This window comes from Eimeria necatrix, genomic scaffold (genome assembly GCF_000499385.1).
Source record: "Eimeria necatrix Houghton genomic scaffold, Enh_scaff52, whole genome shotgun sequence".
Lineage (NCBI taxonomy): Eukaryota > Apicomplexa > Conoidasida > Eucoccidiorida > Eimeriidae > Eimeria > Eimeria necatrix.
In genome coordinates this window covers 129937-146004 of record NW_013651677.1, presented here as the reverse complement: position 1 = coordinate 146004, position 16068 = coordinate 129937, and the positions used below count along the sequence as shown (strand labels likewise).

Genomic DNA, 16068 nt, shown 5'->3' with positions numbered 1-16068 from the left:
TCTCTTGAAGCAAATTCATGCTGCCTGCTTTTTAACGTGCAATCGCTTGCTTCTGCTTTCTGCAAATCGGCAGCGCAAAGATAATAAGAATGCCAGACAGGCAATCCTATCAAAAATAGACGGCGTTACCGCATGTTCCCCTTATCTGCCGGTGCACTGCTGGCGCACAAATGCAAATGACAAAATCAAGACTACGCATGCATGGTGCTTGCGAGCAAGCGTTTCGAATTGTTAAGGTCAAGTGCCGCTATCAGCGACAGCAAAAGAAACCTTCCTACGCTTGGGTTCCATAGCTGGCTGCGGGGCCCCACTCCTCCTCATAGACGTTTTCACTTGCTGTTGTTACTGCTGCTGCTGCTGCGCTGTTTTCTATTCAAACTGCTGCTGCAGGTGCTTGTCCTGCTGCAGGGGTTGCTGGCGGCGTAGCGGCGGCGTCTTCTGGTTTTGGAAGAGCGGCAGTGGCTGATGCTGGCGTCTTGTGGCGAATCTTCTGCTGCTGCTGCTGCCGCTGCTTTTGGTGAAGCAGTGGGAGCAGAAGCAGCGACGTCTCTCTTTCCGCTTCTTAGGGATTTGGAGTGGCCATTGCGCCTTTGGGTGCCGCAAGCAGCTTTCCTTGCTGATTGGCTGCCACTGGAGCTTAGCTTGCTGCTGCTGCGGCTGCTGGTTCTGCTGCTGCAGCTGCAGCTGCGGCTGCTGCAGGGGGCAGCACCGGAACGACGGCAACTACGAACTTCAGCAGTTTCCTTTTCAATCAATTCCCTGCACAACCCAACTCGAGACAGGTTTTAGGGGTCAGGGTTTAGGGTCTGGGACACAGGGTCTACAGTTTCGGGGTTAGCGTTTACAGAATAGAGTAAAAGAATGGAAGAGCCTGCAGGGGTTTGGCTGAATAGGCAAGTAGACAGAGTGTCAACCGTAGACTGCAGTTTCCATGCCTTACGCCCGAAACCTTACGCACCGCTCCATTGCAGCTAAGGTTTGCTGCGGGGCCCTTCTGGGTACATTTTTAAGGGCTGATGCCAAGAGCGCATGCAGGCCCAGTTTGCTACTGTGCCTGCTTCGCCGCATTCCCAACTTGTGCTGCTTTTGTCTATTTTTAGCCCTCATTTGCCTGGCAGCTGCTTCTTGTGTTGTGTCCACACAACGCAGTTCTACCCCCTCAGATAGCTAGCTGGTAAGCAGCTAGGTGGCCGCCAGCCACCCGCTAGCTGGATGGGCAGCAGTATGAGAGACGGCTAAAGACTGCGGTGCGGCGTCCGCGTGGAGAGGATAGCTAGTTGTCGAGCCACGCGCCTAGCCACCAACGCAGCTAGCTAGTTGGCTAGCTGTGGCCAAGGGAGGTGTTTAGAGAAAACAGCCAAAACTAAAACTTGGTGCTCAGGGTTACGCTGCCTGCTTAGAATCCTTTTGTTTTAGTTGGCGGTAAGGGGATTTCTGGCGGCGGCGGGAGCTGTGGAAACGCAGCTGCAGCACGAAACTGCTCGAATCTATGCAGACTTAGATGTTTTAATGCTAAAATGGTATTCAGTGGCATCTAATTATTTAAAGAGTGTGCCGGAAAGCACGGAAACAGAGCGTACGCGAAGCAGAAGCCCGCTCGGTGCACGCCCCAATCACAGTCCGCAACAGAAAACGTGCAAAATTATCCAATTCGTTGAATTTTCCCCTGGAAATCATGTCTGAACTAATTAAAATATATCCTTCTTGTGCAAGTAGTTATTTCCCAGGAGCGGCAAAGGCTGCCGAGATCTAGGTGGATCCCAGGTGACACGGGGCTTCGGCAGCGGACATCGAAGTGCCTACTTACCCACTTTGATCGAACAAATAAACTCACTTGGTTTATTTCTGAACTTTAATTAATTATAACACCCTTGAACTTCAACCAACTGCACTGACAAGCTGAACCAAGGAAAACAGCAGAGCTGAAACAGCCAGCCCAAAATATCAATACCAGCTCCTATTATAATGAACAGTAGCCACATTTATTTCCCGCAAGAAATGCAACTTTCTCCCGGCAAAAAAGAAATAAAAAAAATCCTACAGCGATACGTACTTTTGCTGCTGCTGGCGCTGGAAGGCAAAGGCGTGCAAAGTTCAACTGACAATAATTCGCTGCACATTCTTTGTGGCTCATTAGCCACAAGAATTTGAAAAAGTTCAGCTCTTTTTGCAGAGGCCATAACGCTGCAAGCCCTGAGCCCTGAGCACTAACACTCAAGGGGAAGAATTTCAAGGGGGCACTTCTTTGCTGCTGATTTATTCAGTTATATTTTTAATGGTCTTTTTGCCAGAACTTCCGTGCAATAATATCTACCTGCCTATGTTCATTTGAGCATGTCAATATATATTTACTTCCAAATATAAGCTCGCGCAAATGCTTCAACGGATATCCCAACGGATATCCCCAAACGTTGTAGCTTTCCTAAGAGATCTTTGAGGTGTGTTGCAACAAGAAGAAGTTTTGCAGTTTTCTGCAGAGGCCAGAGCCACCACAAGTGTTATAAAAAGATCTAAGTGTTATAAAAAGACCTTTTAAATGATTAGATTGCTGCTTATGGGGAGACAGCCCGCAGCAGTTTGCAGGGCTTATTCAAGGGGAATCTCACAATCGCCTTGAACTATTGCACAGCAAGGGGGACAAGGTTTCCTATAAACCCAGGGGCCCCAGTACCTTGTCATTTGATTCTTGTTTCTGGGAAAATCAAAGAAAGTGGATTCGTTTTGAGACAAAGTGAATTTGTTTTAAAAGAACTAACCCTGATAAACAGCAGTTTGCAAAGCCTTGCCTGGGGCTGTGGCTGGCCAGCGAAAGGGTTGGGCTGTACCCGCCTATGTGCTTCTGGAAATATCTTTTCTTGTTGCAGCAAATAATAAGCATGCAAAGTCAAGTGCAAATGAGTACACATACAAATGAAAGACGCAGGCGAGCGTGTGGAAGTACTTTACACAATATATATCTGTCTTATTTGCGAAATGTGCACACATATACATATATATTACCATACTACATAGCCGCATGCATGCGGCTGCGGAGGTAAAATGCTCCATGTATTCACAAATGATAACTCTTCAGAACAGACATCTCGATGAAGTCAGGTAGCGCGGAGGCAAGAGGCTGTACATACACCTTGAGAGAAGCTCTGAAGAAAGCAGAAATAGAAATAGAATTTGTTGCATGCCACTAAATTCTTTGTTTGCGTAGTCCTCATGAAAACTGGAGGGCTAGAGTTGTCGGGACTGCAGCAGCGTCCTGGCGTGGTTAGCGCAGAGGCAATCCCCCCTTTGCCTTTTGCCTTAAATAAAAATGATAAATTAAATTTAACTAAACCATGTGGAGACAAAAAGGAAGAAAGGGCCGGTTGTACCGACAGGTGGTATGCTGTCACTCAAGGGCGCTGGACGTACACCCCACAGAGGGGGTGCTGTTGCACAGCTGCTGATGAGTAAAAGTTCAATTTACATGATTTAATTAAGTTTAATGTCATTTTAATTTCGGAATTTCTCAAAAAGAGAAGGCGCTACGCCGGAAAGTCTTGAGTGGCGGACTCCGCCGCTGACCATCTGCGTTCCGGGTTCAACAATGCACCCCGGCAGCTTTATTTCCAATCCCTTCTTCCCTCCGGAATATTAAAAAGGAATTCGAATTATTATTTTCGAGAAACTGCGGATTAATTCAAAGAAATGTCGACGCTTTTCTCGGCTCTCCTTCGCCCGACCCGCCCGCCACTGCCCAGGGGCCTCCACCACAGAAACCCCTCAGCCTTCCCACTGTGGAGCGCTCGAAGCCCCACTGCATGCTCTGCATGCAGCGCATGCACAGCTGGCTCGGCCTTGAGGCAGAGGCTGCATGTTCTTGGTCAAGCAAAGCCCTCCAGCAGCAGCAGCAGCAGCAGCAGCAGCAGCAGCGGCCACAGTAGCCGCAGCAGCAGCCACTGCCTCCCACACAGCATCAGTAGGCGCTGCTGCGGCAGCAGCGCCTCCAACATCCACCCCACGAGCAGCAGCAGCAGCAGCAGCAGCAGCAGCAGCAGCAGCAGCAGCAGCAGCAGCATAATCCACATCCGCGCGTTCTCCACTTCATCAGGTACCCTCTACACCCCCAGCCACGAATACCTCAGATTTGTCTCCCCTGAAGGCTGCGAGGCTGCTGCAGGCATTTCAGAGTTTGCTGCAGAACAGCTGGGGGAGGTTGTTTACATAGAGGCCCTCGTGGCACCGGGGGCCCCCCCCGGGGGCCCCTCTGGGGGCCCCCCCGGGGGCCCCCCGGGGGGCCCCCCCGGGGGCGCCCCTGGGGGGCTCCCTGGGGCCTCCCTCCCGGGGGGCCCCCCCGGGGGCCCCCTAGAGGGTCCTGAGGGAGATACTGGAAACAGACCCCACGGTGATCCCCAGGGGGCCCCCTGGGGGGCCCCGAAGGAGGGGCCCCCGGGGGCCCCTGAGGGAAGTCCCCGGGGCCCCTCGTGGGTTGAAAGGGGGGCCCCTGTATGTACACTGGAAGCAGTGAAGGCTGTTGCTGAGGTGTATGCTCCTGCTGCTGGGCACATTATAGAGTTTAATGAAAAAATAAAAAGAGACCCTGGACTCATTAATAGGGACCCTGAGGGAGAAGGCTGGATCTTCAAGATTGCTGTAGACCCGCCCGCCGCTGCTGCTGCTGCTGCTGCTGCTGCGGAACCTGCAGCAGCAGCAGCAGCAGCAGCAGCAGCAGCAGCAGCAGCAGCACAAGAAGCAGCTAGAGATTCTCTTCTCTCCGCAGCGGCCTATGCAGCTCATGTAAACAAAGAGACACTGGTAGAGGTCGAGGGCTAACAGAGTAAGCCTGGGGGCCCCTAGGGGGGCCCCCAGAGGGCCCCACGAGGATGTTGAGAGCCTGGGGGCCCCCAGAGTTTCCCTGGAAGCCTTGGGGGGCCCCCGGGGGGCCCCCAGGGGCCCCCTGGGGGCCCCTCGGTAAAAATTAGAAACGCTGGATGGGTTTGGTCAAATGTAGTGGCCTTGCTGCACAGGATTGACGGCGCGGGAGCTAAATTTAGGTTCCTAGGGTTTAGGGTTTAGGGTTTAGGGTTTAGGGTTTGGAAGGGCGGGGAGTTGATAGTGAGCAACTGCTAGCCATTGTATATTTTCGCACAGGGTGTATGTACACCCCAGCGGCTATTTTTTATACAGGCAACGAACCCGCAAAACGTCTCAGTTTGTGGCATGAGGCCCCAAGGGGGGCCCCCAAGGGGGGCCCCCAAGGGGGCCCCCAAGGGAGGCCCCCAAGGGGGGCCCCAAGACTAAGCGCCCCTTAGGGGCCTTTTTAGGGGCCCCCTAAGCTGCCTAAAGTGCTAACTTAAGGGTCTTACGAGGCCCCTCCGGGCCCCTAAGTAGGGCCCCTCGACTCCTTTTAGGGGCCCCTGAGGGGCCCTCTGAGGGCCCCCATACCAATTAAATTCAACTGGGGGCCTCCTCTGCCCCGCTATGAGCATATGGGGGCCCCCAGGGGCCCCCTGAAGTCCAGAGCAGGTGTTAGAAGGGACCGCTGGGGCCCCCGGAGGCCCCTAGGGGCCCCTGGGGGCCCCTGGGGCCCCACAGACGAAGGTGGAAACAACTGTAGGCCCCTCAGAACTCCTTCTCTTTATATTCCTTTGCAAAAAGATTAAATGGAGAATTAAAATGGAAAATAAATTTAATTCTTCTTTTGTTTCTCTCCTTTGACCTCTTCGGTGGGGCCCCTGACCGGGCCCGGCCCGATGCTCAGGGGGCCCTGCCTTCAGTGTGAAACTTACGAGATTTGCCGAACCTGAATAATGAAAGTTAATTGAATTGAATTAAGTAAATTTAATTGCATTAAATTGGTATTTTGAACTTATTTTTATTTAAACATTTCTGTTTATTTGCCTCATTTCACACTACTGAGGATGCCTGCTGAAGTCCCCAGCAGCAGCTTCCCAGCTGCCACCGGGGGCCCCACAGATAAAGAGAGGGTCCTGTCTGGGGGCCCCCAGGGGGGGCCCCCTGGAGGGCCCCCTGAGGGCCCCCCTGCAGTTCTCCGTGGGGGCCCCACTGGCGGGGCCCCCAGGGGGGCCCCCATGTCCCTCAGGGGCCGGGAGGGGCCCCCACGGGCCCTCCAAGTATTCTTTGAAAGGTTAGGGTCTTCTCCAGAATCTCTGCAGGCCTACCGGGCCTGCGTGCGTGCATGGGTTGAGGAAAAGGCAGCAGCAGCAGCAGCAGCAGCAGCAGCAGCAGCAGCAGCAGATGGGGCCTCTAGCGGAGTCTACGCAGAGCTGCAGGCCCTCGCCCAAGAATCCCTCAGATGCATAGAAGCAGCAAACTGCAGCTGGCTGCTGCTGCTGCACTCTGCTGCAGCAGCAAATAGGGGGCCTTCTGGCAGCGCCCCTGCAGAGCCCTCAAATAAGTCCCCAGGGGGGCCCCCAGGGGGGCCCCCAGGGGGGCCCCCAAGGGGGCCCCCAGGGGGGCCCCTAGGGGGCCCCCCAGAAGGGGCCCCTGAGGAGGGGGCCCCTAGAGATGCTTCCGAGGGGCCCCTTCTGTCTCTGCTGCATCCTCGCTTATTATGTGGCTGCTTCTTCTTGCTTAAGGACCTGCTGAGTGATGGTGCTGCTGCGAGCGTCTGCTGCAGTGAATTTTGTGCTGCTGCTGCTGCTGCTGCTGCGGAGCTGCTGCGGCTGCTGCCAGCAGCAGCAGCAGCAGCGGAGAGACACAAAAGGAGCCTCAAAGCGAAGGGGTCTCGAGTCAAGCACTTGGGGAGGTCCAGCAGGCGAGGAATGGGGGAGCAAAATGTTGCTGCAGCTCAGCAGCAGCAGCAGCAGCAGGAAGAGGCGCAGGTTGCTGCTGCTCCTGCTGCTGCTGTTGCTGCCTACGGCGACCCCGAGGAAGTCTCGCTGCTCCGATTTGCTGCAGTTGATTTAATTGTTTGTCTCGCAGCAGCTGCTGCTGCTTCTTCTCAGAAGTTATATTTCAATTCTGAAGAAGATGAGGGCCCCCTGGCTTCTCTTGCTTCCGAACTAGAGCTGCAGCTGTCGCGGGTTGCTGCTGCTGCGCTGCAGCAAAAGCAGCAGGGGCCTGCTGCTGCCCCTGCTGCTGCAGCTTCACCACAAGGGAACTCATTTGCTGCTGCGGCTCAGCTGCAGCAGCAGGAACAGCAGCAGCAGCAGCAGCACCAAGCTGGGGTGTATGTACACCTCAACGGCCTCTCCTTTTCGGTGCTCGCTGAAATCACCTGCGTCTTCTGTCGATCTCTGGAGCGCATGCAGCGCGAAGTAACCAAAAATAAATAAATAAATTATCTAATTTTGTAATTAATTAATTATTTAATCACTTTAATTTGTTTTTTATCGTTGGATTCATCACCACTGATCAGTGGGTGCGCGAGGTGTATGTACACCTCGGCTTCTGCCTCTGTTGCGTGCGGTGTCTTCCCAGGCTTCAGACCAGCAGCAGCAACGGCAGCAGCAGCAGCAGCAGCAGCAGCAGCAGCAGCAGACAAAACAAATACTCAATCGGCTGGCCTGCCGTTTGCTGCCGCTGCTGCTGCAGCTGCTCACTGTCGATACACTGCAGCCGTTGGCCGAGGACACCCGGAAGCTGCTGCTGCCTGCGCTGCTGCAGCACGTGTCTGCTGCTGCTGCTGCTGCTTTTATCTTCGCTGCAATTCACCGTCTCCTTGACCCTTTGACAGTGCTCACAACCAGCAGCAGCAGCAGCAGCAGCAGCAGCAGCAGCAGCAGCAGCAGCAGCAGCAGCAGCAGCAGTGTGAGCTTAAAGGTATTTGATATGCTTCAGAAAGGGCCCCCTCCCCCGCGCAGCGGTGAGGCCTTCGAGCTAGCGCTGCGGCATTATGATTTATTCTTGGCAGCATTTTGCCCGCAAGACACAGCAGCAGACGCGGAGCAGCAGCTGCTGCTGCTGCTTAAAGCAGAGCAGCAGCAGCAACTGCCGCAGCAGCAGCAACAGCAGCAGCAGCAGCAGCAGCAAGTGGAGAATAGGAAGCCTTGGGACAGCAACGACACCAGGTGGCGGTGGCTCTTCTGGGGTGTCACGTGTCCCACAGTTAACTGTGTGCGCAGCAACTCGCGCCAGCTGCTGCAGCTGCTGCAGCAGCAGCAACAGCAGCAGCAGCAACTGCCGGGAGTCACTGCAGCAGAGCAGCGTGGCGCCTGGACGTCATTTATGAACCTTTTGGAAGCTCTCGACGACTTCTCGCAGCATTTGGTTCAGCAGCAGCAACAAACGCTGCTGGGATTGTGCGCCGTTGCAGCAAAAGCAGCAGCAGCAGCAGCAGCAGCAGCAGCAGCAGTAGGAACGGCTGCAGCAGCAAACGACAATTGGCTATCCCCCCTGCTTGTGCAGCCTCTGTGGGTCGAGGTAGTTTTGCTGCGGGCCTTTGCCCACGACAACGCAGTGCTGAGCCGCAGCTTCATTTTGACATTTATGTCTCTTTGCTGCAGAAACACTAACGAGGGGGCCCCGAGCAGCAAAAGCAGCAGCAGCAGCAGCAGCAGCAGCAGCAGCAGCAAGGAGCCCAGCCTGCTGCTGTGCGTGTCGCGGAGTTTTGTCTTGGTGTGTTTGGTTCGCCACATGTCTGTCCCTTCTTTCTTTACGAGGGGCAATAATTGCAAAGAGGCTGAGCAAACAGCACAGGCGTTTTTGCTGCAAAGGCTAGCGCAGCAGCAGCAGCAGCAGCAGCAGCAGCAGCAGCAGGGGGTTTCTGGGTGTCTCAGCATATCCTGTGTTGCTGAATACCTGCAAGCTGTGGGAGACCACTGCTACACCTACACTCCCCTGCGGGTGTTTCTGGAGGCGTTGCTGCTCCCAAGCCAGCAGCAGCAGCAGCAGCAGCAGCAGCAGGCCGCGGCTGCTGCTGCTGCTGCCTTCGCTGCCTCAGTGAAGCAGCTTGTGCCTGTGATTGGGTCTATGCCACAAAGCGCCCGCTGGGGCCTTTACGAACGCTTGCTGCGCGTTGCTGCAGTGCATGCAGCAGCAGCATATGTGTCTTTGCTGCACCTGGGAGCTCTTTGTGTCTCCTTGCCCCACAGCTTCTTCCTGAGCCAGCTCAGAGACGCAGCAAGCTTCTGCAGCAGCAGCAGCAGCAGCAGCAGCAGCAGTGGGAGCGATGGGAAGCGCGGAGAGAAACAGCAGGTGCCGGCTTTGGTGCAGCTGTTGCTTGCTGCTTTCCCTTCTCTTGACGATTTTGCTGCTGCAGTGCAGCAGATGCTGCTCAACAGCCTGCAGCAAAGCAGCAGCAAACAAGAGGCGCAGCAAGGCCCCCTGAAACCTTTTTTTAGGCAGCAGAAGCAGCAACGGCAGCAACAGCAGCAACAGGACATTTATGCGGCCGTTTTGCTGTCGCGTTTGATTGCAGCAGCTGCTGCTGTGGCGCCTTGCAGCAAACTTCCCCACGTAAGTGATAGCAGCAGCAGCAGCACGACGAGCAGCAGCGACAACAGCAGCTGAGTACCGAAGCTTTTTGGCAACTTACCAGCAGCAGTGCATTTGCTATCGCTATTGGTTTCTCTTGCAGCAGTAGCTGCTGCTGCTGCCGTTGCTGCTGCTGCTGCCGTTGCTGCTGCTGCTGCTGCTTGAACATATACGCTTTGTGTCGTCTTGTGTAGCTCTTGCCTGCAGTTGGTGTCTCTTGTTGCTGCAGTTTGCTGTTTATCTACACAAATATACTTGGACAAATATATTTGCACAAATATATTTAGATAAGTCCAGCTGCAACTGTGCTGCACTTGCTGCAGCAAACGCTGCTGGTGCTGCAGCTGCTGCTGGTGTGCTGTTTGTGGGCCCCCGCAGGCGGTGGCCTCCTGCTGCTACACCGCAGCAGCAGCATGCGACGACAGGCGAATGCTGCTTCTGGCAGCAATGAGCTGCGAAGGATTTGCATTGCCGCTGCAGCAGCAGCAACAACAACAACAGGAACAGCAGGAGCAGCAGCAGCAGGTGCAGAGCGTTTTATGCAGCAGCAGCAGCAGCATGGGCAGAGCCTTCGTCAGGCTTGCTGCTGCAGCTCTTTGCTGCCTTTAGTTCGGTGTTTTCTCGCGCCCTTAAATGCATGCTTGATTATGCGTGCTCGTTTGTTGCTGCAGCTGCTTGAGGAAATCTGTGCTGCACTGCAGCAACAGCTTAGCTGCCTGGCTGCGGAGTTGCAGCGTGCGGAGCGGCCCGGCGCACCTCCTGATGTTCTATTCTGGTCAGCTGCTGCTGCTGCTGCAGGTGGTGCTGCTGCTGCTGTTGCTGCTGCTGCTGCTTCTAATGGTAGCGTTTTCCACGACGTTGCTACTGCTGTTGCAGCCTTCAGACTTGCTTATTTCTCTTTGTATGGATGCATGCAAGCATACAACTATTATTATTATTATTATCATTATGATAATGATTATTATTACTTTTAATGTGTAAACATTTATTCATGTATTTACTTATTTGCTGCAGGCCAGAGGAAAGCAGCGCATGCAGCGATTTCAGCTTGTGGGTGAAGCATCGAGTGCTGCTGTTGGGTCACTTTTTGTACTTTTGCAGCAGTGACCTAATTGTGAAAGCTTTCAAACAAATACCAAATATAAGCTCTGACGAAATCTTTACCACTGCCGCCTCCAGCAGCAGCAGCAGCAGCAGCAGCAGCAGCAGCAGCAGCAGCGTGGAGCAGCTGCTGTGGACAGCTGTGGCGGTCTTGGGGCTGTGGGGTCTGGAGCCCAGCAAGCAGACGACAGGGGGTGGGTGTTTGGGTGTACGGACACCTCAGCTGTTGATTTGAAAAGCCAAGCCTCAATGACTTTAAACTGTCACTATTTATTTCCTCTTGAGATATGGCACTTCGCTTTCTTTCTTGCAATTAGACCTGCCTGTGTTGAATGCTTCTTTTACTTTTATTTTTTTCATCACAGAAGATGCACTTTTGTTTCTCTATATCCTCACATGCATATCTGCAGCGAAATATATATGTGCGCATGCAAAAACATGAGGAATTATGTGCACAAATACACAAACATTAAAAGACGCATCACAAGCCTGTGAAGGCATTTATATTTTTATTTCTATTAAACACTAATAAATAAAACAAATGCGCATTTGTGGGGCGGGCTGCAGCACATTTGCTGCTGGTGGCAGCTGCGACTGCTGTAGTTGGGGCTTTCGCTGCATGCGCGCATGCGCGCTGGGCTGCGCGCATGCAGGGGGCTGGGGGGGCCCCCATTTTGGGGCTTTGGGGCTGCAGCAACTGCGTCGCTGCGGCAGCAATTAACCGCAAGACCCTGGCCAGCCTAAAGCATGCACCTCTGCCCCACACCAGAGCTCCCCTTGGCCTCAGCAGTAAGGAAACAGACCGCGAAATGCATGCATGCATGCATGCATGCATGCATGCATGCATGCGCTCTTATAAGTACAAATGTCAATATAATGCAACAGACAAGAACAAACAAGAACAAACGCATTTGTTTTACTCTGCCTGTGCTCATGTCTATATTAATGTTTGAAATGATAAAAGTTTTTTTGTGCATTTGTGATTAAGTCCACAAGAGCAAATGTGTTAATTTATGCTTTTGCAAAGGCCCACAGTTGTGGCTGTGTGGTGGCTGTGCTGCAGCGCACGCAGCAGCAGAAGCCGTTGCTGCTGGCGCGGCAGCCGGCGAAGCAGCAGCAACAGCAGCAGCAGCAGCAGCAGCAGCAGCTGAAGCTTGTGATCTGTCTGCTTCTCTATTTCCCGAGGGGCTGCGGCCGCTAGAGGTCTGGATGGATGCAGTTGATTGGTTTTACAGCAGCAAGGGGGAAGCTCTTTCGGGTTTGTTTGCTGCTGCTCCTCTAGCAGCAGCAGCTGCTGCTGCTGTTGCTCCTGCTGCTGGCCAAGCGCCCGGAGAGGGACTCGCAGCTATCTTTCAGCAGCTGCTGCCCCCCTGTGCTGCTGATGCAGCAGCAAAGTACAGAAGCCGTGTCTTAGCTGCGCAGCAGACTCACTGGGGGCTGCTGCTGCCGAGCCTGGGTATCTCTTGCTCTGCAGCAGCTTCTGCTGCTGCAGCAGCCCCAGGCATTGACAGCTTAAGAGCAGCAGCAATCGATGCCCCCCCGGGGCCCGTGGGGGTCTCGCTGCTGCTGCTGCAGCAGATTGGACAGTGCAGCACGAGAGAGGCCCCGGGGCTGCTGCATGCGCTTTGGTTCTTTGCTGTTCCCACCCTAACGAGGCCCCTCCAGGGCTTGACTGAGGCCCCTTGGGGCTGCCTGGGGGCCCCCCCTCCTGCTGCAGCTGTGTGTGTGGCTGCAGCAGCGCATGCAGCACTTGCTGCTTTCGTGAGCGACTGCCGCCAAGTCATTCGGGGGCGGCTGGAGACGACGATCCCAGCGAGCCTTGTTGGAGGCATTTGCTGCCTCGTGCTGCACCCGCTGCTGCTGCGGTCGGAGTGGCAGCTGCAGCGGGTACTGGGGGGCCCTTCCCCGGCTGCGGAGGGGGCCCCTAGTCCAGCGGGGCGCCTACTGGGTCTGGGGGGCCCCTGGGGAGCTGGGGGCCCCCCAGAGGGTACAGAGGGGGCCCCCACACAAAAGGGGGGCCCCCAGCGTGGTGGATTTATCTTTGAGTTTGTTGAGGACTTGGTTGCTGAGGGAACCGTCAGCCTGGGGCTGTCTCGCGCTGTGATTTGTAAGCGAAGAAAAAGCAAATAGAGGAATAAATAAACAACAAATAAGGAATAAATGAATAAAGAAACAACATAAATAAACAATAATGAATAATAAATGAATTAATTGAATAAACAAAAGCAATGGCATTTCGTTGTGGCTGAACACTCTGCAGCCTTGCCTGCATGCGCTGTACAGACACCATACCCACATAAGTGCATGCGCATGCGGGTCTCTGCATGCATTATAACATGAAAATACTTTTGCGCATATTTGTGTGTATTATAAAAACAAATTCGGATTAAATTCGTTTGCCTCTTTATATTTATTATAAATACAAAAAGGGATCCGTTTGAGGAAGCGAAAAACGCAGAAATGCCACTTAAAAGAACCCAAATGGACATTCTCTAATTCGCGCAATGTTTGCTTGCTTCGTATTTATATGAAAGTATATTTGATTAATATCCATATACACTGTCCTTTATGGTATTATATCTGTCAATAATAACAATAATAAAAATAATAATAATTAGAACAATAATACGATTAATAATTGTAATGATAATAATAACAATTTAAAATGGAGTAGCACTCTTTTGCAAAATGCACAGATTGCTGGCATTAATGATCTGCTTGAAATGCGCAATGAGAATGCATGAATAGATGCATGAATAGAAAAGAGTTTTATTTTGCATTTTGCATGCAAATGGATTTATTCACAAATGTGTCTTGGGTCTTCTCAGTGCCTCTTTTGTCTTCTTTGTTTGTTGCTGGAGCTGCGGATTCGAAAGAAAGGCCTGGGGGCTCTGGGCTGCCCTGTACGTACACCCGGCTGCTGGCCAAGCTGCTGCTGCACCGCGAGTTCGTGCTGCTGGACGGAGACAGCTGCTGCCCCACAGACCCCTTTGAGCTCCCCAGCCCTAAGTCCCTTTACACATGCAGCTGCAGCAGCAGCAGCAGCAGCAGCAGCAGCAGCAGCAGTGGAAGCGACAGCTGGAGCAGCGACAGCGAGGACGCCAACGCAGCCCATGCAGCCGCCAGCAGCAGCAGCAGCAGCAGCAGCAGCAGCAGCAGCAGTTCGTGCTGCAGCCGCTGCGGCCTGCCTGTGGGAATGTCAAGCTGCGACCCGGTTTCGTTTTTCTTGTCAGTGAGTCCCTGCTGCCGGGACTTTCGTTCTTTGTCTCTTTGCAATTCAGCAGCAGCAAACTCTTTTTCTCCTTTTTGCTGCATTGCCCCCCCCCTGGCTTTAACCCCCCCACTCGCTCTTCTCCCCAGGGCCCTCCCCTCCCGCTTTTCGGGCCTTTCCCAAACCCCCGCCTATCTCCGTCTCATAACCCTCACGCTCTTAGACGCGCTTTCCCAAAGCCTTTCTCCGGGGGCCCCTCTAGGGGGGCCCCCCGTGCCCCCAGCGGCCGCCCTAGGGGGCCCCCCCTCGCCTCCAGGGGCCCCCTCAGGGGGGCCCCCCGTTCTTCCAGGGGCCCCTGAGGGGGCCCCTGGAAGGGGGGCCTCCTCAGCGGGGGCTCCTCTGCCGCAGGCTTCCACTGAGGGGGCCCTTGGAGGAGGCCCTCTACAGGACAGCCCGGCAACGCGTCAGGGGCCCCCTGGGGGCCCCCCCGGGGGGCCCCCAGGGGGGCCCCCTGGATCGGACCCTGGGGCCCCTCCTGGATGGGCCAGTGCGGGTCTGCCCTGCATAGATGCAAATCAAAAAGAATTCTTAAGGACAAGTTTGTCTGCTGTATTTGAAGCTCTGGCAGAAAAGGCAATCGAAGCTGTAGAGACACCCCAAGACGAGGCAGAGCCAGCCGAGAGGGACGCAAACAAACAGGCAAATCAGCAGCAGCAGCAGCAGCAGCAGCAGCAGGGCAACGAAGCTGAAGGGGAGCAGTCTGAGGGGGCCCCCCGGGGGCCCCCCTGCGACCGTTTGCCCATGCCGAATTCTGCTCGCCACCGGGGGCAGCTGCGGGCGTGGCAGGCGCTGTCTTGTTTGTCATGTCACTTAGGTGTATATACACCTCAATCCGTGGAAAAGATTCAAAAACTTATTTTCGAACTGCTCAGCAAACCCCTCATGCCAGATGTCCGGCATTATGTCGAATTCGTAGCTGTTCGACTTGCCAAGGGAGCCCTACAGGGGCTTCTCTCTGGGGGCCCCTCTGGGGGCCCCTCTGGGGGCCCCTCTGGGGGCCCCTCTGGGGGCCTCTCTGGGGGCCCCTCTGGGGGCCCCTCTGGGGGCCCCTATGGTTGCGTGTTTGCTTTGGTTGATATTTTGGGGCGGTATGATTTGTCGCGGCAAGTAGTGATAAGTGCGTTGACTGTGGGGGGCTACGTGCTGCTGCATTTGAGAAAGTGGACAGCAGCAGCAGCAGCAGCAGCAGCAGCAGCGGCAGCAGAGTCTACGGCGGACGCCCTAGAGCAGCTGCTGCTGCTGGCCATTGCCCCTTATCTTACCTCCAACGCCGCCTACTGCAGAGGCACAGCGCAATACTTAGTGCATGCGTTTTTGTCTCGCGCAGCAGCAGCAGCAAAGGCCCCGCCGGCAGCGCCAAACGTAGGCCCTAGCAGCAGCAGCGGCAGCAGCGGCAGCAGCAGCAGCAGCAGCAGCAGCAGCGGCAGCAGCAGCAGCAGCAGCAGCAGCAGCAGCAGGTCAGGGTTTGTGAAGGCCCTGTACCGCATGCTAAGCGAATCGAAAGATTGCAAAATGATGATTTCTAAATTGGAAATGGCATTTGAAAGATGGAGTCCAGAGAGGGACGGCTGTATATACACCCTAATTCCCGAGGCGGGGGTTGTGTTCGAGACTATGCAGCAGCACAGTAAACCCCAAACCCTAAACCCTAAACCCTAAACCCTCAGTGCAGCGTGGGGCCAGATATCTGCTGTCTTGCTGCTGTGAATTACCGCATGCACTGCTGCTGCTGCGGGCTTGCTGCTGCTGCTGCTGCTGCCTTGCTGCTGTGAATTACCGCATGCGCTGTTGCTGCTGCGGGGTTGCTGCTGCTGCTGTTTTGCTGCTGCTTAGGCGCGTCGCTGCGAGGCGCGAGCGCCCTGGGGTTTGAAGAAGCAAAAGGAGAAGAAGTTTTTAATCAAGAAGAAATAAAAGGAGACACAGACACAAAAAAACAGCAGCAGCAGCAGCAGCAGCAGCAGCTAGCTGATGTCCTCTCGAGCTTTGACCTCAGGCCCTCCTGGGCCCTCGCAGTGGCCCTTAAGGAGGCAGTGCAGCAGGAGATGAAGAGGGCGTGGCACACACCAGCTGCTGCTGCTGCTGCTGCTGCTGCTGCTCCTGGTGCTGCTGCTGCTGCTGCTGCTTCCGGCTATGATGCTGCGGGGTATTGTGACGAAGTGCCTGGCAGCGAGGGCTCGATTCCGAGTTTTGCTGCTGCTGCTGCAGCACCAGCAGCAGCAGCAGCTGCTGCTGCTGCTGGTGCAGAAACGGCACTGGCATCAGCAGCTGGCAGCAGATCAGACGCA

The 16068-nt window shown here is 54.7% G+C and overlaps 2 protein-coding genes across 2 annotated transcripts in view; both read left to right on the top strand.

The window, feature by feature from the left end:
• Positions 1 to 3681: 3681 nt before the first annotated feature.
• Positions 3682 to 4806, top strand: ENH_00061150 (glycine cleavage system H protein, putative; the record flags this gene model as incomplete). Its single annotated transcript, XM_013577148.1, has 1 exon — positions 3682 to 4806. The coding sequence occupies one exon, from the start codon at positions 3682 to 3684 to the stop codon at positions 4804 to 4806; it is 1125 nt and encodes a 374-aa protein (XP_013432602.1).
• A 1088-nt stretch (positions 4807 to 5894) lies between these two features.
• ENH_00061140 (RNA methyltransferase, TrmH family domain-containing protein, putative) overlaps positions 5895 to 16068 on the top strand; it is a gene marked incomplete at both ends in the record, with an annotated part of 10638 nt that continues 464 nt past the window's right edge. Inside the window, 10 exon segments of the mRNA XM_013577147.1 lie at positions 5895 to 7253; positions 7420 to 9393; positions 9790 to 9952; positions 10004 to 10017; positions 10023 to 10186; positions 10426 to 10706; positions 11167 to 11301; positions 11576 to 12619; positions 13341 to 15410; positions 15617 to 16068. The exon segment at positions 15617 to 16068 is cut by the window's right edge and continues 57 nt beyond it. Of these exon segments, the coding sequence (XP_013432601.1) occupies positions 5895 to 7253; positions 7420 to 9393; positions 9790 to 9952; positions 10004 to 10017; positions 10023 to 10186; positions 10426 to 10706; positions 11167 to 11301; positions 11576 to 12619; positions 13341 to 15410; positions 15617 to 16068 (7656 nt within the window).